This window comes from Octopus sinensis, linkage group LG3, assembly GCF_006345805.1.
Source record: "Octopus sinensis linkage group LG3, ASM634580v1, whole genome shotgun sequence".
In the NCBI taxonomy this organism is placed as follows: Eukaryota; Metazoa; Mollusca; class Cephalopoda; order Octopoda; family Octopodidae; genus Octopus; species Octopus sinensis.
The window spans coordinates 89900763-89927349 of NC_042999.1; the positions used below are offsets into that span (position 1 = coordinate 89900763).

At 34.9% G+C, this 26587-nt stretch overlaps 1 protein-coding gene and 1 long non-coding RNA gene across 3 annotated transcripts in view; one reads left to right on the plus strand and one right to left on the minus strand.

Moving 5' to 3' along the window:
• The first annotated feature begins 3334 nt into the window (after positions 1-3334).
• On the plus strand, positions 3335-4497 carry LOC115209639. The gene is made up of 2 exons (XR_003881328.2): positions 3335-4172; positions 4323-4497. It is a non-coding gene; the product is annotated as an uncharacterized LOC115209639 (long non-coding RNA).
• Positions 4498-4856: 359 nt separating this feature from the next.
• Positions 4857-26587, minus strand: part of LOC115209638 (zinc metalloproteinase nas-13) — a 55701-nt gene continuing 33970 nt past the window's right edge. The window contains exons 7-16 of one of the 2 annotated variants that reach the window (XM_036501142.1): positions 23098-23301; positions 21476-21602; positions 20650-20748; positions 17959-18003; positions 17485-17619; positions 12761-12880; positions 11101-11226; positions 9046-9072; positions 6932-7069; positions 4857-5015 (exon numbers count right to left, since the gene is read on the minus strand). In XM_036501142.1, the coding sequence (XP_036357035.1) occupies positions 4903-5015; positions 6932-7069; positions 9046-9072; positions 11101-11226; positions 12761-12880; positions 17485-17619; positions 17959-18003; positions 20650-20748; positions 21476-21602; positions 23098-23301 (1134 nt within the window). In that variant the 3' untranslated portion in view covers positions 4857-4902. Of the gene's footprint in view, positions 5016-6931; positions 7070-9045; positions 9199-11073; positions 11227-12760; positions 12881-17484; positions 17620-17958; positions 18004-20649; positions 20749-21475; positions 21603-23097; positions 23302-26587 lie in introns of both variants that reach the window. The other variant, XM_029778095.2, reaches the window with a different exon arrangement.

Genomic DNA, 26587 nt, shown 5'->3' on the forward strand with positions numbered 1-26587 from the left:
AATCGTAGTTCAGTGAGTGTAGCTTCTATTGGTTCCACTCACTCTTCTCTTTCTATTCTGGTTTGTTTGAAGCTACACCATACACATTTAGTACTTTCACAGTCCAGAATATAAAGAAATTATATTTTGAGACAATTACCATCACAGTAGACTGAAATTAGTTCCTACATAGAACTGACATAAATTAGGAAAGTATTAGAATGTTTTCTTGTTGGCCTTTTTCTGCATCTATTTTCTATTTTATAGTCATAAACTTATTAGACTAATGAAAATTATATACATTTATATACCACATGGTTCGGGGTCCAGTCCTACTGCATGGCACCTTCGGCAAGTATCTTCTACTATATCTTCAGGCTGACCAAAGCCTTGAGTGGATTTGGTAGACGGAAACTAAAAGTAGCCCGTCATATATATATATGAACATGTGTATGTGTGTGTATATATATATATATATGCATGTGTGTGTGTGTGTGTGTTTGAGTCAGTGTTTGTCCGCTGCCACCACTTGACATCCGGTGCTGGTGTATTTACATCCCCATAACTTAGTACTGACTGAAACAAGTAAAAGACAATAGGTAAAAGAAGATAAAAGGCATATTATACCCATAATTATTGAAACAATTGAATATGTAACCAACAGCCTCAGCAATTTGGAGAAATCAGGGTTCTCAAAACCAGGAAGGGGAAAGCTAATTAGAAGACTAGCAGTAAATCTTCCCAAAAGTTTAGCATATTAGTACATATGCACATGTCTAGATATGCAAACTGTATGTAGGAGGAGACATACATAAACCAAAATATACAAGTCTGCACATGTACTGATGCCAAATGCTTGCATGTAACACACATACATATACAATACCATGTTGATATTGCTGAAATTCTAATGAAGGAATCTTAGATCTCAGTTAGAACCAACTCTTTCTCCATTTGTGAGAAATCTGGAAATAAAACTAAATAATAGAATATATACTCTATACTACTATTACTGCACACAAACAAGGTCTGATCAATAAGTATCATGACTGTTGCCATAGTATTGAAGCTAAAGCCGCTTGGCGATGGTTGACTTTGAGCTTTGCTGTGCATGCGCACTAAGTTTTAACGTTCTAGCTCACTTCTGCTGTTTACAGCAGTGCTTGGAAGGAAGGTGTGTAGCATGTGATCGTCGCATCGACCATGAGAGAAAAAGTTATCATGGCAATATCTGCTCAAAGGTCTACACAAAGTTGCAAAAAGTGTATGGAGAGGAGTGTTTGAACCGCACACAAGTGTACGAGTGGTTCAGACGTTTCCAAGATGGACGTAGAAATGTTGATATTGTCGAACGTTTTGAGAGACCCGCAACCAGCAGAACTGAGAAAAACATCGCAGATGTGCGTGCAGCTGTGAGGAGAATTCGTCAAATCACCATCCGTGAGTTATCAGATGTGCAGATTAGTTACAGTTCAGTTCAGTCCATTATTACTAAGATTTGGGCATGAGACGCGTGTCTGCCAAGTTTGTGCCAAAACTGCTTTCAGCTGATCAAAACGACACTCGGGTTTCAGTTGCACAAGATTTTCATTGTGTCGAGAAAACTTTTTGAAAACTTTGTGTCGGCCTCTGAGCAGATATCGCCAAGATTTTGGCAAAATTTGATGCAGATGCTCTGCTCAACTTTCTGTCATGGTCAATGCAACGATCACATGCTACACACCTTCCTTCCAAGCATTGCTGTAAACAGCAGAAGTGAGCTAGAACGTTAAAACTTAGTGTGCATACACAGCAGAGTTCAAGATCAATCTTTGCAGAGTGGCTTTACTCTGTGTGCTTTAGTTTTGTCACTATGGCAACAGTCCGAATACTTATTGATCAGACCACATACACACGAGCATTGAAGTTTATTTGAAGCATCGTGATATAATAAAAGAAAGAAATAATGTGAAGAGCATCTTAAGATGCAAAGTGGAACTTAATAATTCATTAATTCAAAGGAATTAATAAATTATTCATTCTCTTTGCATTGTGAAAATATTGCTTTATTTGTTTTCATCTATATATTGTCATCTTTTTACCAGCCACTTTTCTATGCTTGCATGTGTTGGATGAAGTTTGAGATGGATTTTCTACAGTTGGATGCCCTTCCTGTCACCAACTCTCTCCTATTTCCAAGCAACTTAATATTTCCTCATGACCAGAAATAAATGACAAAGCTTGTATGCTTGATAGTTGTAAATGAGTGTAAATGATTGTCACTATCAATGTCAAAACAAGATGTAAATGTGCATTCATGAACACACGTGTGTGAATGAGTGTATATATGTTGGTCTTCCACACAGTTTCCATCTACCAAATTCATTCACAAAGCTTTGGTCTGACCAGCCTGTAGAAGACACTTGCCCAAGGTGCCATTCTGTGGGACTGAATCTAAAGTCAAATGGTCGCAAAGTGAACTTCTTAACCATATAGCTATGCCTCCACCTACTCACACACACATGATGGGCTTCTGCACAGTTTTCACCTGTCCAGTTCACTTACAAAGCATTAGTTGACTTAGACTATAACAGAAATCATTTACTCAATGACAGTGGGATCAAACCACATCACTGCAAAGTGAACTTCTCAACCACACAGCAATTCCTGCTTTATTGATATATTACTATAACATCTATGAGAAATATGGATAAAATTTAATAAAATACTGTGTCACTAAAATGATTATGTTCTATTAGGCTCTCTTTTCTCTTTCCAGAATGATAATGTTGGTGCTCTCTATGGAATGGCCACTGCTTACATGGTTCAGAAGCAAGTCCCCAAAGCTAGGAATCAACTAAAACGTATTGTGAAATTAAACTGGACTTGTGAGGTGAGTAGTTTACTTTAAACATCACCTTTTAAAAGATGCTGGAGTTGTTCAGAGGATTTATCTGTTGTTGTTTCACTTAAGATCAATCCTGATTGAACAGAACTATGATTTTTAATGGTATTGATAAAAAAAAAATCTATCTATAAAATTTAAGCAATTGTTTATTGAAATGGAGAAAGAAGATATGGTTAATATATATATGCATGTATGTATATGTATGTAATAATAGTTTGGCTGTCATCTTTATCTGACAATGACCTCACAGCTACTGAAAAATAAAATAAGTGGAGGGTGAGAGAAGGAAGACACATGAGTATTGCTCATTTATTTATTCTTCTGTGATCTAGAAGGCCTTTTTGTGTCACATAGCACACACTGAAATTCTTTTGTACCAGGGTTGTTGTGTTATGTTTGAGTTCTGAGCCTCTACTATGAGGGAGTTATAAAGCTTCAAAATCCTTCAAGTCTCTGGTGCTGACTTTCTTCCATGCAGACATGTCTTCTCTTAAATTTGGGCCGGTTTTGCAGTCTTTCACCGTTGCTTTCAGTATATATTTGAATCTTTTACTTGATGTGCCAACATTACATTTTCCATTTGTAAACTCAGAATGGAAGATTGGCTTTGGCAATCTACAACTTATCAATCTAACATTCCAGCCCTATGCAGTGTGATTTACATAATAGAGGATAGTTTTATTTGCATATCTGTGCCCATTAATTAATGTATATTTTACACACACAAGTTATTTTAGATTCCACTATATTTGTGTGTATATAACATACTCTGACTGCAGTATATGGTATTTATACCTACTTTGTTTCATATCAAGCAAGATTATTTCCCCAATGATACTGGGATCCTGTCTTCTTTCCTACTTAAACCTTAGGCTCTTTCTACTTCTACCCTCAAGCCAGTTGATTCTAAGTTCAGCTTCTATACCTTGAATTTCCTCTCTAAGTCCACTATATGAGAATTAGGTCATCAGCATATAAGAGTTCCCATGGACATCAGCTCTCTCCTATTCAACATAAGCAGTCACTGAAGATTGAGCTTTGATAGACCTCTGTCATCATGTTATGTTCTTGAGTTCAGTTGGCATATATCTTGCTAATTTAGACATTTGCAGTAAACATTCATCTTGTTCACTAAAACTTCATCAGGTTATAAAGTCTTTAGATATATCTCTTAACTATTTTCTTCATGTATTTCTATGCCTACTTTTGTATATATATACATTTATCTATTTTTGTAGGATACAAGCTTGCCTTCAACTACCTTAAAGCCAAACGCTATACTGAAGCCATTGATATTTGTAATTTGGTAAGAATTCAGTTTCAAAAACTATTTGTGATTAATTAGGACTAATTTTTAAGTTAACATGTTATATAACCATTTTGTCTTCTTTGTTTTTTGTTCTGTTGTGAGTTCTGTTCTAACACATGATTTTATTTGATTTGATTTTCCTTATAGGTACTGGCTTCTCATCCAAATTATCCAAAAATACAGAAAGAAATCCTTACTAAAGCAAGATCTAACTGGCGGACCTAGAAACTTAACTATCATCTTTGTAAAATTATCTAGTCTGGAAATGTTTATTTCTTCTTAAAAAGTGTTTGTTAATAAATCTAGTGTAATATATTTTATACACAATCTGGTCAGTTTTTCTCGGCTACCTTTTAATTTTATCTCAATCAACAGTTCATTTGTTCATTCATGTTGCTAATTTATAAGTCATTAGTCTATGAGGAACTTATTGTATAAATAATTTTCATATAAATCAATATACCATAACATGTGGATGTGCACCTATATTTTCATCTTTCCTGTTAGAACTAATTGCTTTTTTATCTCCTGAAAGCTTTGTGGTCCTATCAAAAATCAAGAGAAACTGGAGATTACTCTTACATTTCATTATTCTCCAATCATTATTATATTCAAAGTAAATCATTACATTTAAATATCTTTCATATGAAACAAGATCTTTATTTCAAGTACTGAAATGTCAAGATACTGAAATTGCAAATGTTATTTAACTGTCAACAGATTTGCTTCACTCACAAACTTGACATGACTTCTTGCAGTAGAAAAGCATATAATCTGGGTTTGATTTACATTCACCCATCTTGGCCCAAGCTCCACATTTGCTATTCTCATCTGCACAAGCTAGAACGAAAGAAGTAAATATTATAATAAGACATGAAGCAAAACCAATAATGAAATTAATTGTTAGTCCCTTTCAATAAACAGGATATTGAATGCTGTACCAGCTTAGACAGTACTGAATCTAATATATAAAATACTGTATGATCTTAATGTCCTTGTTCTAACAAAGATGTGTCATTAGAAACTCTTTCTATAGTGCACTAAAATTCTGTCTATTTACATATGTCACTGAAGGTACCCTACTAATTTCTTCATACAAGCTGGTTGGAAACAAGGCTTGGATGATATCTAGTGTGCAGTAATAACATGAAAAAGATCTTCAGTAATTTTAATGGGATGCAGCAATAAAGTTATCCAGAATGGTAGTAGAACCAAATCTAGATTAATAGTATTCTTAGATATTTAAATAGCAATTTTTTCAGACGTTTCTTACTGATAAACTGTACTATTGCAAAAGAAAAAAAAAATACAGGCATGGCTGTGTGGTAAGCAGCTTGCTTCCCAACCACAAGGTGCCAGTTTCAGACCCACTGCATGGCACCTTGGGAAAGTGTCTTTCTTCTAGTATAGTCTTGGACTGATCAAAGCCTTGTGAGTGGATTTGTAGACAGAAACTTAAAGAAGCTTGTCATGTGTGTGTGTGTGTGGAGTTGTGGGGTACCGCACGAGTGGAATTATATATGAAAGAAGGTTTGAAATGCAATTTAAAAGATGTTTATTTACTTTACCGGTTTCACTCTTTGGAAAAAGATTGTCAAAAGTAACATGTAGAAGTTTGGTTGCATTAATTATTGGTTGTTGCAAATTGCCACGTTACATATATACAGTCTTTGGTAATAGGGACATGTTAAGGACATAGAAAAGTTCAACAAGTTCCTTAAAATATTGGGCACAAAAGATTACTACATAAATAATCGTTCTCAAGGACATGCTTAAGATAGTTTCCAGAAGGAATTGATATTGGTATTTTATCTGTATATTCAAACATGCACAGAATATTGGTTGACACAGAGTACTATAATCCATATAAATATACATTCTTTGGTGACAAGAGTATACTTTAATAATTCCTCCTGGAAATTATCTTGAGATGTATAATATATTTGTTGTAATCTTTTGTGCCCATTATTTCAATGAGCTTGTTAAACTTTTTTATATTCTCAACATACTTTTATAGTACTCTGTGTCAACCAATATTCTGTGCATGTTTGAATATACAGATAAAATACCAATATCAATTCCTTCTGGAAACTATCTTAAGCATGTCCTTGAGAACGATTATGTAGTAATCTTTTGTGCCCAATATTTTAAGGAACTTGTTGAACTTTTTTGTCCTTAACATGTCCCTGTTACCAAAGACTGTATACATGTAATGTAGCAATTTGCAACAACCAATAATTAATGCAACCAAACTTCTACATGTTACTTTTGACAATCTTTTTCCAAAGAGTGAAACCGGTAAAGTAAATAAACATCTTTTAAATTGCATTTTCAAACCTTCTTTCGTATATATATTTATATATATGTGTCTGTTGTCACCATCATTGCTTGAGAACCAATGTCAATGTAATTATGTCCCCATAACTTAGCGGTTTGGCAAAAGAGCCCAATACAATAAGTACTCAGCTAACACTCTTTAAAGCAATGCTCCAGCATGGCTGCAGTCAAGTGATTGAAACAAGTAAAAGAATAAAAGAACTTAATGAAACAGAGTTAGGTCTCAAATACTAACACAGTATCAACTGGTGGCAGGCTCCATAGAGCAAAAAGTAGTTGCTGGCTAATTCAGTTAAATCAGTGACCTTGTTCTATTTGTATCAAGACTTCTTGACAAATATATATATATATATTCTATGTAAATAAAATTTAAAAAATACTATTTTATCAGCTTTGAAGAAACTCAAGTTGCAACTTACGTTCAGCACCATAGGATTGGCTATTCTGTCCACAATTATTACAGGATTTTTTGCAGTTATTTAGCATATAGCCTGGGTTCCTGTGACATTCTCCACTTTCTGCCCAATCTTTACAGTGCGTGTTTCCATCCAGACAATCTGGAAAAATAAAGAAGTAAATTCCGTAATGATCCTCAACTGTGTCTAAAATTTCTAAATTCTGGTTTCTAGTATTAAAATTATGAGAGAGAAATTTCTTATTGGCTAGGAAGCTGGTATACGATAGGAAGATTAGATTTTAAAAGTCAACTGCTTCTTGTGCAGTTTAGAATGAAACAAGATGGAGTTAAATCATATTCCTGAAGAGACTTTAAAATGTCTACAGTGCAATGGAGAAATGGACTCATGGGTTTTGAGTTTTATAATGTTTTCTTTTCCATCTGAATTAGTATATAAAGATGTTGATTAATGCAGTGCAGTCAGCTAGAGGTTCTGAGTTCAATCTCAGGTGAGTTACTCAGGTGAATCATATGACACCTGAAGAAGGCTGGAGCATACAAGAGCTGAAACATAATGGAAACAGCAGTGTAGATGAGGGCACCAGTCCAACTAATCTAAACAGTGTACATAATGTAAATTCCTCATTTCAGAGGAATATTTTACTGTCAGGATATTTTTACTGTACTTGAAGGTTATTTTAATAAGCTGCATCCAAAAATGGAATCCATTTTGTTACCATCACATCTAGATTTCAATATACCCAAGCCCACCAATTTTCAGTGAGTGATATGCTTGGACTTTAATATGGTCGATTTTACCCTGGGGCAACAGAGTGGATACACCAAATATCGATGCTATTTATGTATGTGAGACAGCAGAGCTAGGGAAAGAGTGATCAAGTAATGGCCATAGCAAACAATAGTCCCAGGGTGTTTCAATGTGGTTGAAGAGCCTTTAGTTCAACCAGGAAAAAACATCCTACCTCCACTCCATATTAAACTTGGCATTATGAAGCAATTTGTTATAGCTCTGGATAAAGATGAACCTTGCTCTCACCATATCTGCAGCACATTTCCTGGTCTGAGCAGCAAAAGATAAAAGCTGGAGTATTTGATGGGCCTCAAAACAGAAAATTAAATGATGAGAACTTTGTAAATTCAATAATCTGCATTGAAGCAACATCATGGAATTCATTTGTAATAGTTGTAAATGACTTTCTGAGCAGCAAGAAAGCAAACAACTATGCTGAAATAACTGACATCATGCTGTAAAATATGAGCATAAAGCCACACTGTTTCCACAGCCAGTTTGATAAATTACCTGAAGATCAAGGTGACACTAGTGATGATCAGAGAGAACATAAAATCAATGACACAAAAATATCAAGTCAGATACGACCTGCATATGATGGCAACCTTTTGCTTGAATTTTGGTCAGCACTCAAGAAAATAATCCAAATGCAAATTCAGAGTAAATTAGGCATAAACAATGATGTAATTTGTTTGTAGAAATTTTTAGATTTTCACTAGTTTTTCAGTAGAATTTTAAGACATTCCAGTTTTGAAGAAAAACCAGTTACTATGTATATTTGTATGTTATGCCATGTTCTTCATAAGCTGTTTCATTGATAAAAAAAGCAGAAAACAAAATTGTATGAATCCAGTATCTAGAAATCTTGACACAAATGTAATAAATGCATGTCATTTTTGGATTTTGCGCATCAAAATGCTCCTAGTTTAAGTCCAATAATTCTGATAACAGAAAAATTTTGTTGACCTGTGCAATTAACAGACTTATTTGTTAACATCTAAATGAACACATTCATTACTGGATTCCTATGCTTTGTAGACTTCTTTAAATAAAATATTACACATATACTCTACTGACATTGTAAATATATTTCTATGTTGTTTTAGAATTCATCAACTCACACTAGATAATGGGATCTGTAAACTGATATAATGTAGATTGAATTTAGATTTATTAATAGACACATTTTTCCCTAAATCCACCAACAAATTATTCTAAAATTCATCAACCTGTATTCTCTAAAGGTCATTCTCTATAAGGGCCTTGAGTGAGACTATATCTTAATTAATATTCATGCTGTTCAAAGGCTGATGAAATATACTCACCTATATCAACCGTTTCATCCGCTTTACCTCCACTGGTGCACACTGAGCAGGACTTCTTGCAATTCTTCAACATATAAGCAGCATTAAGCTTGCAATGGCCTGCTTTGGCCCAGACTGGACACATAGCATTACTGTCGTTACACTTTTCCTCAACTGTAAATATATGTAAGACATATTTTTGAAAAAGTGAAACTATTTGAAACCAATGATGTTGAAATTTCCATACAAATTTTTGCAGAGTTTATATGATTTAATATTGTTGTTAGTAAAACGTGTAACAAGATAGTTGTTGGTTGTCTACCAGCTTATTACTTTTCAGATACAGAGTCCCTTACCAGCTGCAAGGCAGGTTGTTTTTTATATATCATCATTTAACATCCCCTATTTCATGCTGAGATTTATTGGATAGTCTGAAAAGTACAGTCAAACCAGAAGATTCCACCAGGTTCTATGTCTGCTTTGACATGGTTTCTACAGCTGGATGCCTTTCCTAATGCCAACCACTTTACAAAATGTTCTGGGAGCTTTTTACATGGTACCAGTAATCACAGGATAAGATCTCTCAAGTGAGTTAGTGTAGACCATAGGGATAAGAAGCTATGATGGGAGGATAGGAACATGTGTCCACCTGGAGAGAGAGTAGAATAAAAGGATGCAAGGTCCAGGTGCAAGGTGTGTGTGTATGCCTGTATATACACACACATTTATGAGGAAGAGGCTGTGACCATGACCTTTTCAGGCCTTTCAAGACTGAAAAGTTTGATATGTTCATTTTCTTTTTAAACGTTTACAAGAAAGATATGATCAGGAAGAAAATCCTAAAGGCCCATTGTTCTAGGGAGGAAAGATTGGGCATAGTGGTCAATGCAGAGTCAGTATGGCTGGATGCAACAAAGGTGAGGAGAGCTGGCGAGACAAAGACAAGAGGAGTGCCTGCTTAAGGGAGGGGAGATGTAATCAACCAACTCTGAAGAACACAGGCCATTATAAAGAGTTTATATTCTTAAGAAGATAGATGTATTAACATTGAAAGGTAATGAAAACAATAGAAATAATCGTCAGAAAACTAAAGAACTATTGGAATCATAGCCACTGAGGCATCCAGAGTGAAATACAAGCTGGTGATTTTTCAAGTAGCCACCAGAGCAATATCAGATCAATAAAATTCTAAACTAGATACTGTTTCTCTTGTTTCATTTACTTGAGAGGCTATATATATAGTTTTACTGAACTTGCTTGAAATGAAACTGAATAACCCTTACTATCTTAAAGAAAGGACACATTGGACACTCTAACACTGTATGGTAACCAATTGCTGGAACTTGGCTCAGCACTCAAGAAAATTGTCCAAATGCAAATTCAGAGTAAATTAGGCATAAACAATGATGTAATTTGTTTGTAGAAATTTTTAGATTTTCACAAGATTTTCGGTAGAATTTTAAGACATTTCAGTTTTGAAGAAAATCCAGTTTCTATGTATATTTGTATGTTACACCATGTCTCATTGCAAAAAAAAAAAAGAAGCAGAAAACAAAAATGTATGGATCCATTGTATCTAGAAATCTTGACACAAATGTAATAAATGCATGTCATTTTTGGATTTTGCGCATCAAAACGCTCCTAGTTTAAGTCCAAACATTCTGATAACAGAAAAATTTTGTTGACCTGTGTAATTAACAGACTTATTTGTTGACATCTCAATGAACACATTCATTATTGGATTCCTATGCTTTGCAGACTTCTTTAAGTAAACTATTTCATATATACTCTACTGATATTGTAAATATATTTCTATGTTAAGTTTTAGAATTCATCAACTTCATACTAGATAATGGGATCTGTGAACTGATATAATATAGATTGAACTTAGATTTATTAATAGCCACATTTTTCCCTAAATCCACCAACAAATTATTCTAAAATTCATCAACCTGTATTCTCTAAATGTCATCTTTCTAAAAGAGCCTTGAGTGAGACTATATCTTAATTGATACGCATGCTGTTCAAAGGCTGATAAAATATACTCACCTTTATCATCCTTTTTGTCCTCTGTACCTCCACTGGTGCACTCTGAGCAGGACTTCTTGCAATTCTTCAACATATAAGCAGCATTAATCTTGCAATGGCCTGCTTTGGCCCAGACTGGACACATAGTGTTACTGTCGTCACACTTTTCCTCAACTATAAATAAATGTAAGATATATTTTTGAAATAATGAAACTATTTAAAACCAATGATGCTGAAATTTCCATACAAATTTTTGCGGAGTTTATAATTTAATATTGTTGTTAGTAACACGTGTAACAAGATAGTTGTTGGTTGTCTACCAGCTGATTACTTTTCAGATACAGAGCCCCTTACCAGCTGCAAGGCAGGTTGTTTTTTTATATATTATCATTTAACATCCCCTATTTCATGCTGAGATTTATTGGATAGTCTGAAAAGTACAGTCAAACCAAAAGACATGATTTCTACAGCTGGATGCCCTTCCTTATGCCAACCACTTTACAAAGTGTGCTGAGAGCTTTTTACATGGTACCAGTAATCACAGGATAAGATCTCTCAAGTGAGTGAGTCTAGACCATAGGGAGAAACTTAAACATTAATGAGATCACAAGGGTATGTAGTCACTCGATTTGTTAGAAACAGCAACCAAATCACCCTCAAATCACACTATGATGTCTTAAAAAGGACAAGACACACTGGATAATTCTAGATACACTATGTCAGATAAAAATCTGTGCTACCCATGTCTGAAATGTTTTTGATCATAGATATGGTCACTTAAGACTGACCTGGAGTGGAACAACAACAGCATTATTTAAATTACTCATTAAAAAAAGAAACTAAATTGTCCACATCAGACTCACAAAAACTGAATTCCAAAAACTTACTAGAATTACAGAACAACATTCAATCTACTAAAAATAACAGCCAAATCTCCTTTAATCCTTTGTATACCAATGTGCTTTGACTACCCCTGATATTTTACTAAATTCATCATTTTCAAAATTAAGATAAATGTATTTCAATAGAAATATGGTAACAAAAAGGTTAAATAATGCACTACAATATTGAAAAGTTAAATCGAATACTGTATATGCAATAAATAAATTGGATAATATATATTGACCACTTAGGCATAGCTGTATGGTTAAAAAGCTTGCTTGCCAACCATGTGGTCTTGTGTACAGTTCTGTTGTATGGCACCTTGGGCAACTTCTACTATAGTCCAAGGCTTATTAATGTCTTGAGAGTGGTTCTGGTAGACAGAAACTAAAAGAATCCCATTGTGTGTGTATATATGTACCTTGTTTTGGCATCATTGATGATTAAATGAACATAATCTTCATGCAAGCCATGTTGTTCTTTTCTAGTCTTTGATGAAAACATGTCTGGCAATGGAGAAATACTACCTTGTTTGGAAACAAGTGAGGATTGGTGACAGGAAGGGCATCAAGCTGCAGAAACTGTCTCAACTGCAAGCATGGAAAAGTGGAGGTTACACATAATATACATCCCCATCATTTTTTATGCAAAAACCAATGAAATAATTGGCCAGTCATAGAAGGAACACTTTTGGTCATAGGTCTATTCTGTCAAACAACAACAATATGAACTGGTGACTTCTCCATCCTAAAAACCAGCATGCTGTTATATTAAACCTTTGTTACTTGTGAAGTCAACACAAACTAAATTATTGCTTTACTCTTACCTTCTGTACCATTGCACTGCTTACAGGATAATTTACAGTGTACTAACATATACACAGGGTTTTTACTGCATTCTCCAAGTCCTGCCCAATATTTACAGTCTGTGTTATTATCTTTACAATCTGAAATAGAAATAGGAAAATAGTTTAGAAGGAATAAAAATGAACCAATGTGCTGTTGCAGTAAAGATAAATTTGTATTGAAAATATTTGAATATTTTTGTCCTTTATTAGTAGTTTGTTCAAATGTGATACTTTGATTTTATTCACAGTTAATGGATTTTTTTTTATTTTCACTTTTCTTTTCTTTTTTTTTTTGAAACCATGAGCAGTTTGGTTTAGAAAGAAATGGATATGCAATGATGAGACATTCTTACATCAACAGACATAATGAGAAATCAATAGCTTTAAACTATTCTACAATACTTGTACCACAAAACTGTCCCAAATTTAATATATAGGAAGAGATAAAACTGAGTTAACAAGACTCCTGTTTCTTTTTATAATACTTATTGTATCCTTTAATTTAATTATCATTATTATAATTAGGAATGATAATTCTATCACATCTGAATTATCAAATAAGCAGAAAAAAATTACTGGCAAGTCTAAAAGCAGGACAAGATAATTGCAGCAACTATCAGATATAATTGCTTATAGCTGCAATAACTATGTTTGAATGTGAGGAATTCATAGAGTTTGTCCAAAATTTTAATTTTGTCCTTCAATTCCCATTAAAGTGTTGTATTAAAATCATCAAGATTAACATTAAGCATTATAGAGTGAAGAACATTGAAAACCAAGATAGTAAAGTCATTGCTTCTGTAAAGGACAACTTAGGAATATTAAATCAAATAGGACCTAGCGATTTTATTTGAAGTAAAATACATGGCCTTTAGTAATTTTTACCTATATGAGATTTGAGTTCAAGTTAGGGCTTCCTTGTTTAGCTTGAAAAAATAATCCATCTTATTGTTGAAAAATTCTTCACTTGTGTGCTTTAACCCAGAATTGACCCTCCCCCGCATAATGTATTTTCAAATATTCCTTTCTGAGAAACTAATCTTTCATTCTCTATTTCTTTCCTGGCCAGACTACATTCAGTATTTCAACTTCACTCTGGAAAGCCATGGTTTTAATTATATAGAATCCTTTCTCTCTATTTACCTCCCTTCAAGCTGGATATTAGCAACTGGATTACCAGCTAATTTGATTAAAAATCTCTTTGCTCCTCAATCTTCTAAAGTCATATTCTGTCTCTTCTGTTCATCAAACAACCAACTACCAGCAACTGTGACTATTTATCATTCTGTTTTGTAGACATTTGTTTCAATTTGCCTCTTTTTAAAATCATTAACCTTAGTGATTTTAATACATACAACTACTTTTACTTAACTCTTCCTTCTGAGCCACATACACACTGCTGTTACAAGCTGAATCACTTTTTTGAACTGCCTCCTCCATTAATATCCTCATTTAAATATACATACCCTGATCAAGGTATTACTTCAACACCTTATATAAACAACAAACTCTTTCCACAATCCCTGCATATCCATCTGATAGTCTGATTTCTGTCTAATCAAGGAAGTACAGCTTATAAAGCCCTGCCCCACAAATTCTCATATTTCAAATCTGCAAAATTGTCAAAGTTATGCTGATTATCTTTGGCAGTAAAGCTGTTTTACGTCTCACCTATTGAAGACAGTCAAGTGGTTGACTGATGCTAATCTCCATAGGTGGGGTTTCCACATCTGTCACATGACCAAAGACTTTCAAATTTCAAAACTCAAGTGGTTCATTCAGAGCAATAAAAATAACAAATACTGTTTACAACACTATGTGTGTGTCACCAACCATTCCCAATGGGGAGGAGCTCACATATTCTGACATGCATGTGAAACAACTTTCAGCAAAGCAAAAAATGTCTTCATAAATCACATTCCCTGCAAACACTAAATTATAACAGAGTCTTCTGATCTCTTGCCAAAAGAGTCTCACCTAACTCTGCAGAATCCTCTTTACTTCCCATTCTCTATTCAAGATGGCTGTGCTTCTACTGCTAAAAATTTACACAATTACTACTTGTTTAGTCTCCCTTTCTATGGTCTACATTCACACATACGCTCATGCATGCATGCACACAAAATAGAAAGAGCAACAAAACTCTTGCATTTTCTTCCTATATTCCAACTATCCTCCATCACACACTCAAAGCAAACACAGCACTCAAGATACTTCAGACTTTTTCCATTTGTATGGATGTCACAAACTAAGGAAAACATAATGATGTGTCCCATCCCCTTACAAACACAACCTCTCTAACCCTGCTAACTAATAACCTATTGCATTCAAAATCTCAAAGAAAATAGGGAGTATCATGAACAATACAATATCTCTTTATTTTTGGCCTCACCCTTTTGAATAATATTTTCACTTAGATCTGAAGCTACACAGGTTTCATTAAGTGGATTGTCATTATTACATAAGCCAGTTGGCTCTATTGCATAATATCATCCACTCGCTACTTTTGCATTATCAACAAAAATGCAATGTTGAGAAATAAGCATGATCCCAGTGTACAAATTAGGTGTCAGATAGTTGGTTTCAAAGAATCAAGTGTGTTGGAGTATGAGTTGTGACTGTGGGGAAAAGGAATGGTAAAGTAAATATAGGAAGGATCTGAGGCCATGCTCAACCTCATGTACATCCAGATAGATCCATGCACACACTCACATCGGCACACATATATACACAGTAGAAAGGAAAAGAGGAGAATAAAATGCCTCAGAGATAATGTAACATCAGTAACAAGAACAACATCCATCACAACAATAATAATAAAATCAAAAACATTCAGTGGCATACATCAGCATGCGAAAGTGCAATGATAATCACCGTTGACAGCTATATAGTATCTGGGTCAAAGTATTTTAGTTTTGGCAGACAATGGATTCTGTTTATCTATATTAATAAAAGTGAAATTCTGTCTGCCTGAGACCCCTGTACCTCAGTCTACATTTGCTCTACATATTATACCTTTTGAGAATCAAAATGATCCCAAGATTTAAAATCCGCCCTTCATTTGGTTCTTGAACATCCAGCATTGGGTTCTGATTGAAAAGCATTTGGGTTGCTATTTTTAGCAGGTAAAGTTAGTGTGAGAGGTTCAAGAGTTACCTCCCTTAACTTAATGTTTTACTAACGAATTTAGTGGTTCTTTTATTATTTTAATTGAACAAATCGATACCAGCTCTTGCTTTTTTATGCCTGGTACTTTTTTATTGGACTCTTTTACTGAACTGCTAAGTTACATGAATGTAAACACAGCAATACCAGTTATCAAGCAGTGGTAGGGGACAAACACAGACACAAAATCACAATACACACACACACACACAAATATCATCAATTCCAATTTTAAAAGAACTCCAAGAATTTGTGAAGCTACAAGTTTTTCATTTAAACTGACTTTAAAGAAATACTGTATTGGTAGGGTACCAATAAATACTTTATTACTATTGCTCTCTTTAGTTTTGGGCCACAGGCCCAATTAGCCCTCCTCAGGAACTAGCCTAAAAGTGTGCTCACAGAGTGTGGCTTTTAAGCTAGTTCATAATGTATTCCAAAGCAAGTCAGCCATCACATTCATATACACACTTGCACACACATATCCGTAACCACACAAATATGTGTAGATGTCCACAAACACCTGTACATTAACATAACCATATACATACACACAATCAAATTACATAGCAACCAGCTGCCTTCTGATGTCACCGAACACATGTACTCAGCTACATCCATATAAGATTACAATGTGTGTATGGCTATATTTGCAAATGTTTGCATATGTAATAATAAATTATCTAAGTGCAATATGCTAGTCAATAAAATACTGCATGTTTTCAGATGTACTTAATCTATTGTTATATGGCATCAACAGTGTATTTGTGCAAGACATTTCATGTTTGGCCAATATTGCTCCAGGTGTTGCAGACCTTGGAATAGTCAATATTCAAGCTGGCAGGTATATTACTGTGAATATATGTATGCTGGTGCAAGTGTATATGAATGCATGTACATCTGCCTGAATGAGTAAAGGGATAGGTTATTCCTCTCTCACACCCACAGTTCTGCTTATACTAACTATATGGCTCATATTTTGTATTCTAAGGCATATTTCTTCACATTTAATTTTTCTATCATAATGTTGAAAAAGTGAGTGGATGGTATTACGTATCACTCAACCAGCTTACATAACAACAACAATCCACTTATAAATACCAGTTATGTTTTCTGTATTATCATTTCCTTGGATTCATTAGACCGTGTTAACCAATCCAACCCATGCTAGCATGGAACATGGACATTAAATGATGATGATCTCACTTTCTATATCTCTCTTTCCAAATCTCACTTGTTCTTCAAAAAGCATTATTATTTCTGTATTATTTCCATTATTATTATTAGAAGGATTTCACCAAGGTCATGTTTGCCTTTCTTCCTTTCAAGATCAATATAATAAGCACCAGTCAAGTACTGGGGTTGGTGAAATCAACTAGCCCACCTCCAAAATTTGAAGCCTTGTGCATATATTAGAAAAGATTAATATTATTATTATCGTTGTTGTTGTTGTTGTTATTGGATGAGTGGGGTGTGAGTGATGATATTTTCAATTCACTAGGCTTAATCAAACAGACTGAAAAATTATTTTACTTTACCTTCGACCGTTTCATTTTTTCCACCTTTGCATTTATCACAGGATTTTTTACAGTTAGTTAACATGTATACAGGATTCAGTTTACACTCGTTCATCTGAGCCCATACCGCACATGACCTATGGTTGTCTCTACAAACTGTAATCAAAATGAAAAAAAAATTATTTATGCTGAGACATTTTCCTTTATATACAGCTTCTTCAGCTGATAAGATGCCTGTCTATCATCACAATGTGACTTTGGCAAATGAGTAAAGAGATGTGACTCTCTTGGAGTTAACAGATGTAAACAACAAATATTTATATTGTTGAAAATTATTTCATTACACTTGCAGTATTAAACATGAATCTTCCAATGAGCAACATTGCTATGCACTAGTTCTTGAGTAAAGTTATTCTTAGCTACTTAGTGCCTCAGAAGCTTAGATAAAATTCAGTTAATATCAGTAGTTATTTCAACATTAAAGAATTGACTTACTCTTTTCTTCTGTAGGTTCAGTTACACCTCCATCACCACTTGTATCTGTAATAATCAATCGTAACAAAACTTGTTATACAACCAAAAACAAACAAATTTCATTGTACAGAGCCACCTGGATTGTTCATCCCTAATATCTCTCTGCAGCTCCTACTGATCATCCTCATCCTCCCTACTAAACATGAGTAACCAGACAATTCTACTACAAGAGCCCACTTCTCTCATAATTTAACCCTTTGACCCCCAGCATAAAGTCAACACCCCACTCTCTTATTCTTGGATAGTGGATTGCATGAAACTATTTAGTTTAGCCAATAACATTATTCTTCAGGTGTATGCACATGAGACTGAACTGATAACATAAGAAGAGAGACCTGGAGGCATTCAAATAAGGAGGATCTGCTAACATGATAGTACATCATTGGTATTGTATATATATTGTACATGATAGCAGTGACATTGCTGTCAGGGGTTGGATATGAACTGGAATTGAAACAATTTAGAATCAACATAAATTTGTTTCTCATAGACAATATTAACCAGTCTGGTTAGAGTGAAAAAACTAGGTAATTTAATTAAAACTGTCCATTTATTTAGCAAAGACATAGGAATAGAATTTGGGATAAAGTGTAGTATAACTTAAGAGAAAATAAGATGTCTGTATATGTGATAGTGTAATACGATGGTGAAGTAATGAAGGATATGGGGGGGGGGGACAAGGTTAAAAAAATTAACCAGAAGAAACATGATATTAACAAATATATGGAATGAGATATGAAGCAGGAATATTCAACTGGAATAGGGGAGAATTCCTGAAGTTTGACAGTTGTAGAAACTCATGACAATGGAGCATTCCACCTTAAAAGTTTGTTAATAGGCTTTATGTATTCAGGGAAAATGGAGGAAAAGATGTGATTAGTTACTGGAAACGTAGAGGTAAGAAAATAATCTAGAATGATATGTAGTTAATCTGCATTGACGAATCAGAGCTCCAGTACTATGACATGATTAGAATGATACAGAAAAAGAATCACAACACAGACTCTTCAAGCTGAGCTAAGCAATAGAAGACCAACGGGAAGACCAAGAATGAGATAATTGCAGAATATTTATAGTCGCAGTCGAATATGTTTGGGAATCCATCCACAAAGTCTAATGACTGCTGCTTCTGATAGGACCCTATTGAGGAGATGTCTGAGGGCTCTACTCACACAACCTTTCAGGATTAGTGGACAGGGAGGCTGGGTGAATTATTTGGGCTGTGTAAAAGTCTCTGATTTGATAAAATTACACTGATAAGGCTGAATGTAAGAGGATTAGAAGACAGGAAAAGCAGACATATCACAATGGAGACGTAGTGTGCAGACAGTTAATGAGAGATGTGGGTAATAGTGTGACTAGATAAGGGGCATGAGACTGGTTGTAAAAATCAGATCTAAAAGTTGGAACTGAAGGGTTAATCTTGCAGTACAAGAAAAGATACAAGAAGGGTTAATCTTGCAGTACAAATTTTGTCATTAATATTGAATTGTTCATATGTAAACTTTGCGATCAAAAAAGTGAAACCATTAAGCATGTAATGAGTGGATATAGTAAACATGTACAAAGGGAATACAAAAGGTTGCACAATAATATATTGTACATATCGTTCATTTGAAAGTATGTAAAAATATAATATTAACGACGGAAGCAGTATTAATACCGAATGGCAACCCTTATATCCTACTTAACATAGTTGTATTATTAGAACGTCGTATACTGCGGTATTCGCCTTGAGAGATTCTCTCATATAGACGTACGGCGCTGAAAGCACAGACATATCGTTACCAAAAGACTCGTTTGACATAGGCACTGAAACTGCTGGATCACATTCCTGCGTACATGTACTTCCTCTGTGACAGACTTCTGCCCGCCGTATGCAAGCCAAATATCCCTGCCAGATGATCCCAGTCTGCTAACAATATATGTCTCTGATCTTAGCACTACACATTTATATGAGAGTCTCTTTCAAGGCCAAATCTGTAATATATGGCATTCTAATGATATACCTACGTTATGTAAAAATATAATTTAGACAAGGCAAATAGGTGGCACGATTATCAGCATAATACAATGTAAGAAAATAAGAATTTAAAATGCTGTGGGATCCCAGCATTCAACGTAAGTGATTAAGAAAATGCCAAATATTATCATCAACAAAGCAATAAAACACTACACAATAATGTATAAAGCATCTCCGATGAGAACAGAATGTATATGAAAGAATAAGAAATATCAAGATATACCAAGATGTGGAAAGACAAGTCACAAGAGTGGAATATGACAAAAGTTGAAACTGCACCATTGATAACAGATACACATGATACAGTGATAAAGAAAACTAAATTATAGTTGAAGACTAGAATTGAAATTTGAACAGAACTGTCAAAGAAAACTACATTAGTAGGAACTGCAAAGAACCTAAAGAAGCATAAAAACAAAGCTGAACTTGGTAGGATGTGAAACCAGAACGTCAAGAGTCAGAAAAAGTACTTCACTGGTACTTTATCTACCTAAGAGAAATGAAAGGCAAAGCTGACTTCAGCTGGGTTTGAACTCAAACGGTAAAAAGCCAGATGAAATACCACAAGGCATTGTTCCTAACACTAGCGATTCTACCAAATAATAACTCATTACTTGTAAAGCACATACCTGAACATTTTCGTATAGACTTCTTTGAGTCTGCGCAGTAACATTCACAGTCCTTTGCCACAAAACCATTTCTGGGACAAGACTTTTTCGGACAATTTCCTAGAAATATATAAAGAATTCCTTGTACTTTTGTTCGTACAACTATACATAAGAAGAAATAATAAGATATAATAAGTACTAGGCCTACAAAGAATAAGTCCTGGGGTCGATTTGCTCGACTAAAGGCGGTGCTCCAGCATGGCCACAGTCAAATGACAAACAAGTAAAAGAGTAAAAGAGAGAGAGTAATACGTTTTTATGAGCTACTATTAGTTTCATACAGTATTTTAACACCTCTGGTGTCTCGGTGCAATCTTCAGGATATATGTATCCCGGTGCGTCTACTTTTTTACTTTTGTCATCTCTCTCCCCTGTGTTTCCCCTCTCATACTTCATGTCTCAAATATTTGTATGTCAGTCCTCATTTCAATTCATTTCCAGCCCGTATTTTCACAAGTCAACCACCAGCAGAACACCAGCCAAGGAGGGAATGTCAAATACTTGACCTATTTGTAAAAGCACACAAATTTCCATCAAATCGCAACCAATCGTCTTTTTAAAAAAAAAATGTTTGAACGGCTGAATCGCTTTTGAAGATTTCCGTCAGAACTCCTCTGAGGTGTAAATAACAACTGTAGTACACAAAAATCCAGGCAGATCAACTGCAACCATTTCATCGGACTGGGAATGGCTTGCAAATGTCATGAATGCAGCCCTCCTTTCCTTCGGTTAAATCATACAAATCATCGCACACAAAAGAAATATCAATGGGAACCAATTTACTCACCTGAACATTTATACATTGTGTTGACAAGTTTAACGTCATTAAAACTAAGAATTTTAGCTTTTCCAATAATATCCTGATAACGTTTATCTTTAGTTTTAATAGTCCTTTCTCCATTCACAGAGAATTCCTACAAATATATATAAGAACATGTATAATAACAATTTCTGATATAAGAAAGTAAAGAGTTTGACAGACACTGCAAACCATTTTGTGCGACATTCTAACGATTAGAGCCGTGGATTGACAGAATCGTTAGAACGTTGCAGTATTTGTTTTAGCTCTTTATGTTCCGAGTTTAAAACCCGGGTGAACTCTGCATTTCATCTCTCTGGCGTCAATGAAACAAAATACTGGTCAAGTACTGGGATCAACTTCATTGACTAACCTCCTCGAATTCCGAGCCTTATGCTAATATTAGAAATATAAGAAAGTAGTAGGTCAGGGGAATAGCTAGTACTCCAGATAAAATGCCTTGTGGTATTTATCTCGGCTCTTTACGTTCAGAGTTCAAATTTTGCCGAGGTCAACTTTGTCTTTCATACATCTGGGGTCGATAAAATAACGGACGAGTCAAGTATGAAACTGATATCGACTGACCCATCTCCTCAAATTTGTTAACCGTGTGCCTAAATCAGAAACCATAGGTGGTGGTGGCGGCGGCAGTGGTGGTGGTGGTGGCGGCGGCGGCGGTGGTGGTGGTAGTAGAGCTGGAAGAATCGTTAGCACGCCGGACAAAATGTTTAGCGACATTTCTTCCAACTTCACGATCTGAGTTCAAATTCCGCCGATGTTGACTTCGCTTTTCATCCTTACGGATCCGATAAAATAAAAACCAGCTAAGCACTGGGGTCGATGTAATCATCTAGCCCCGTACTCACAAAAACATTTTCAGGCTTTGTGCCTCGAGTAAAATTATTATTAGTGCCCCCAAGTCCGTTCCTTCACTTATGAAACAGAAACGCATACAAACATGTTAGAAAACATGTCACAGCAAGAGAAAAGTTTCATAAAAAATGAGGCGCGAAGTAAAGCCATTATACAATTGACTGCGACGTACGGAAAATGTTTTATTTTTAAAATAGTGCATTTAAATGAATAAACATTGTAGCCAGAGTATTCAACAATCACCCGTTGTCACAATTCGCTGGAATGTTACCCACGTGACAAAGAAAATTTGACCAATAACGATTTGACATGGCATGAATATTACCCACGTGATAACAAAATCTGACCAAGTACGACTCCACGTAGAATAGACTCTAGCGGTAATTTCGACTTTTGGCGCACTCCTTTCTGAGCCCTTCAATCAATAAAAAATCGATACACACGCAACTACCAGACAGAGAGTATGAGACGACATGGTAGATGGCTGGACCGAGTTAACTTCAAAATAATGAACTACCGGTGACAGCAAAACAACGACTAGCAGTTAACTTTTTAAATACTACAATTACACTAAGATCAGTAACATCCAAACTTTCGATGTTTGTCGTTCGTAGTAACAACAGTATTTGTCTTTTGCTTGCACACGAAAAGAATAAAAGTTTGTTGTCAAAGATCTCAATAGATTTCGTCGTCGTCTTCCATGTACAATTGGAATTTTTTAAAACTAGTATACTTACGTAGGAGCCATAATGCATTATACTTCTATAGTCGTAGTTAATATCATACATGTTCATAGCTCTGTTCGTTCGTTTCTCAAAATTGTAGAAAAGTCTGTCGATGACGTTTTCTTTTATGATGGAAACATAGTTATCACGGTCGATTCGGGTCTGCTCATGGAAAAGGCCGATAGCATGACCAAGTTCATGCAATATAATGGTTTTCTGTGATGGAAAAGAAAACAGAACGTTAGTTTAGTTGCATAAATAAAATGAGCAAAAGCTAAACCAAGCATGCAGATGTAGGAGAGCACCGCTAAAGTCTAGTTTATTTTGATGATGAAAATTCATCAGTTTTTTTTTTCCTTCTGACAATTTTCTATGCATTTATAACAAAACTATCATCTTTTTGTGATCCAACAGAGGAGACTGTACAAGGTTGTTCGACCAGGTAGAAATAGCTATCAAATGTCTTTCGAAACACATCTCACCATCTTATAAAATCATGTAATCAGTTGTAAAAGTGTAATTTTGTATAAAAATGTCCTCCGAAGAAAACATATACATCAGTTTTAAAACAAGAAGCTAACTGAAGTTGCAGAGTAGAAAAGTAACTGTTGCGTGCATGAAGAGAATTTTGTGTTTCGGAGAAAATGGCGAGAGGCTGGAGAAAGATATCAAACGAACTTCAGACAATACCGAATCGAAAATGTGTTCATTGCTGGAAACCGAAGTGTTTACAATTGAAAAATATTGCTGAGTGGGCACTTGAAAATTCTCGAATTGTGTTGATGATGTATCCCTCTAAATCCATGCGCAAAAACAAGCATATTAGAATAAAATTTAGGATTTTAAAGCAAGTGATAGATGGTGCACTAAGTTTATGAGATGATATGATTTATTACATTTGCAGAAAACTAAGATTGCAAAAAAGCTGCTGGCTGATCTCAATTTTATGATATTACAGTTTTGCTATTTTTTACAAGAAATCAGCGGAAGAAAGATTACAAGTTATCATGTATTGGACACACGGATGAAATGCCTACTTCTTTTGTTATGCAGAGATTTGAACCAAAAAGACAAAACAAGTGTACTTTCTCAGCAAAACGTTCTAAGCTAAAACCAATGGTTGTTTTAAGAGAAAAACTCCATAAAAGGAGAAATTTCGAAAAGGAATTGTCTCTCACGGGCATCCAAAAGGATGGATGTAGAAAAGGGATTAAGGAAGTTTAGAATTGACGATCTTGTGGACTACAATATGAAAAGAGTTTCCTAATCTAGGACCCTTTTAAAACATATCTGGTGAAAAACGTTGATAATCTCTGATCGCATAACACTAACAAAGCTGTAATTCCCAGCGGACTTACATGGAAGAATGCAATATGCAGGCCCCATTACTGTTTTGTTTTTTTTTTCCTCTGAATAGATCATTGATTCACAAAGGGCAATAAGATCTGTCACAATTCTCAAATCGTTCGAGATAATGTAGTGTTTTGAAATGGATGGTGCAGAAGATCATGGAATGACATAGATGATGTAGATGACGTGCTGTCTCTGACTATGAAAAGTTTAAGTGAAGATGATCCTTGTGATAATAGCATTCATTCTAGTAATTAAGAAGCTTTATTCAGTGTTGAAGATGATTTGCAGTGTGCTTAATCAAGATTTAAATTAACTTTTGCGTGTGAAATTTCTAATATGTATACTAAATTTCTACTTCACTTTTTGTATGGATAAATAAAGGTTTACTGATTTTTTTTTTTTTTGGTTTCCATCGCCATCGTTTATTTTTGTTTGTTTTATATTTTATGATTTTTAAACTACATTGAATTTATTAAAAATTAAAGTATAACAAAGAAAATGGAAGTCCTTAATCCAGCGATTAAGGACTTCCAACGTTTTCGATGGAGATTCCTGTTTGTATGAAGAATGTGTTGTGCTTCTACATCTCTTATTATAATCTCTTATAAATGCTGATATTTAAAACTTCAATCTGAATTGAATGAATTAGAAAGAAAAAAAAAACGAAGAACTGATATAATGTCCCTGTGATGGATGTGAGTTTAACAACGAAATTGAAGATGTGGTTGTAGAATTATGTGTGAAACACATCGACATTGTGTATATTATAATGGTACTTTAGTGGTACGATACAAATATTTGTTGTAAAATCATTTCATTAACCTATATCTTTATTGTTTTTAGTATAAGGAATGCGATCAAAAGTGCGATTGTAAATATTTAAACGTATGTGGCTTTATTACTGGTTGTTGTTACTTAGTAGGACGTGTTTTGATGCGTAAAATCGGTATTATTACTGTAATTCATTATATATGAAATATTAAATCTTTGAGCGAGAAGTAAACAATAGCAGTCCGGAATCGTAAAATATAATTGCCAACTAAATGTGGCGGTCTCATAGTGCACGATGCTACTGTTGTTTTTAGCCCCAGGAGGACATCTCCTCCAACTGGCTAACGACACACTGTCTGTGTCCGATTAGTATTTGCGAGAGGAAATCATCGTTCCCATCTCTAGCCTTACGTGATACACTCAGACCCGGGTTTCTGAGTAGTAACCCGTCTGCAGTGTGTGATAATCACGAGCTAGTGATGAAAACTTATTCCACACGCAAAATACTATATGCTTTTTCCAGTGACAAACTGTCGCTGATCTTGAAAAAGGAGAAATAGGCAATATTAACTCTCTGAGCGGAAATGAGTTTTCATCACTAGCTCGTGATTATCACACACTGGTAACGGGTTACTATTCAGAAACCCGGGTCTGTGTGTATCACGTAAGGCTAGAGATGGGAACGATGATTTCCTCTCGCAAATACTAATCGAACATAGCGTGTCGTTAGCCAGCTGGAGGAGATGTCCTCCTAGGGCTAAAAACAACAGCAGCATCGTCCTCTATGGGACCGCCACATTTAGTTGGCAGTTATATTTCATTATATGTGTTTTTCTGTTTAAAGATTATTTCGGCTTTTGGTGCTGATTCAAGCGTGAGTTTCAGCTCCTCAAAAATAATATAAATGTATTAGCTGACCCTATAAATTTAACCTTCAAAAATGATTTTAAGAAATAGACTTTTATACGACTATATGTGGTACAGTTTTTGAATTTTTGCTTTAATTACTGTTTTGAGAATCACCTGTATAGTTTCCCACGTAATATAAACTGAGGTGGACCCTACCGATAAAGAATACAACCTTTTTGCTCCAGCCAATGTCTCAAAGTGTGATAGCTAACTTCAAGGAATATTATCAGAGAATTTTTACTATTAATCTTTGAATCAGACAAAACACATTCTATGTAATTCTAAGAAAGTGGTGTAGCGAGTGATATGTAGAGTATGCTTACCGCACGAAGCAGTCACTTTGGTCACAGCACAAGGTGGCCATTTTATTTACGTGTGTTTGCTTTAATGGAAGATATGTCATGTAGAAAAAAGGAAGGAGGGGCGGTAGATTTGGCTACCGCACAATGCAACCGAAACCGATGCTATG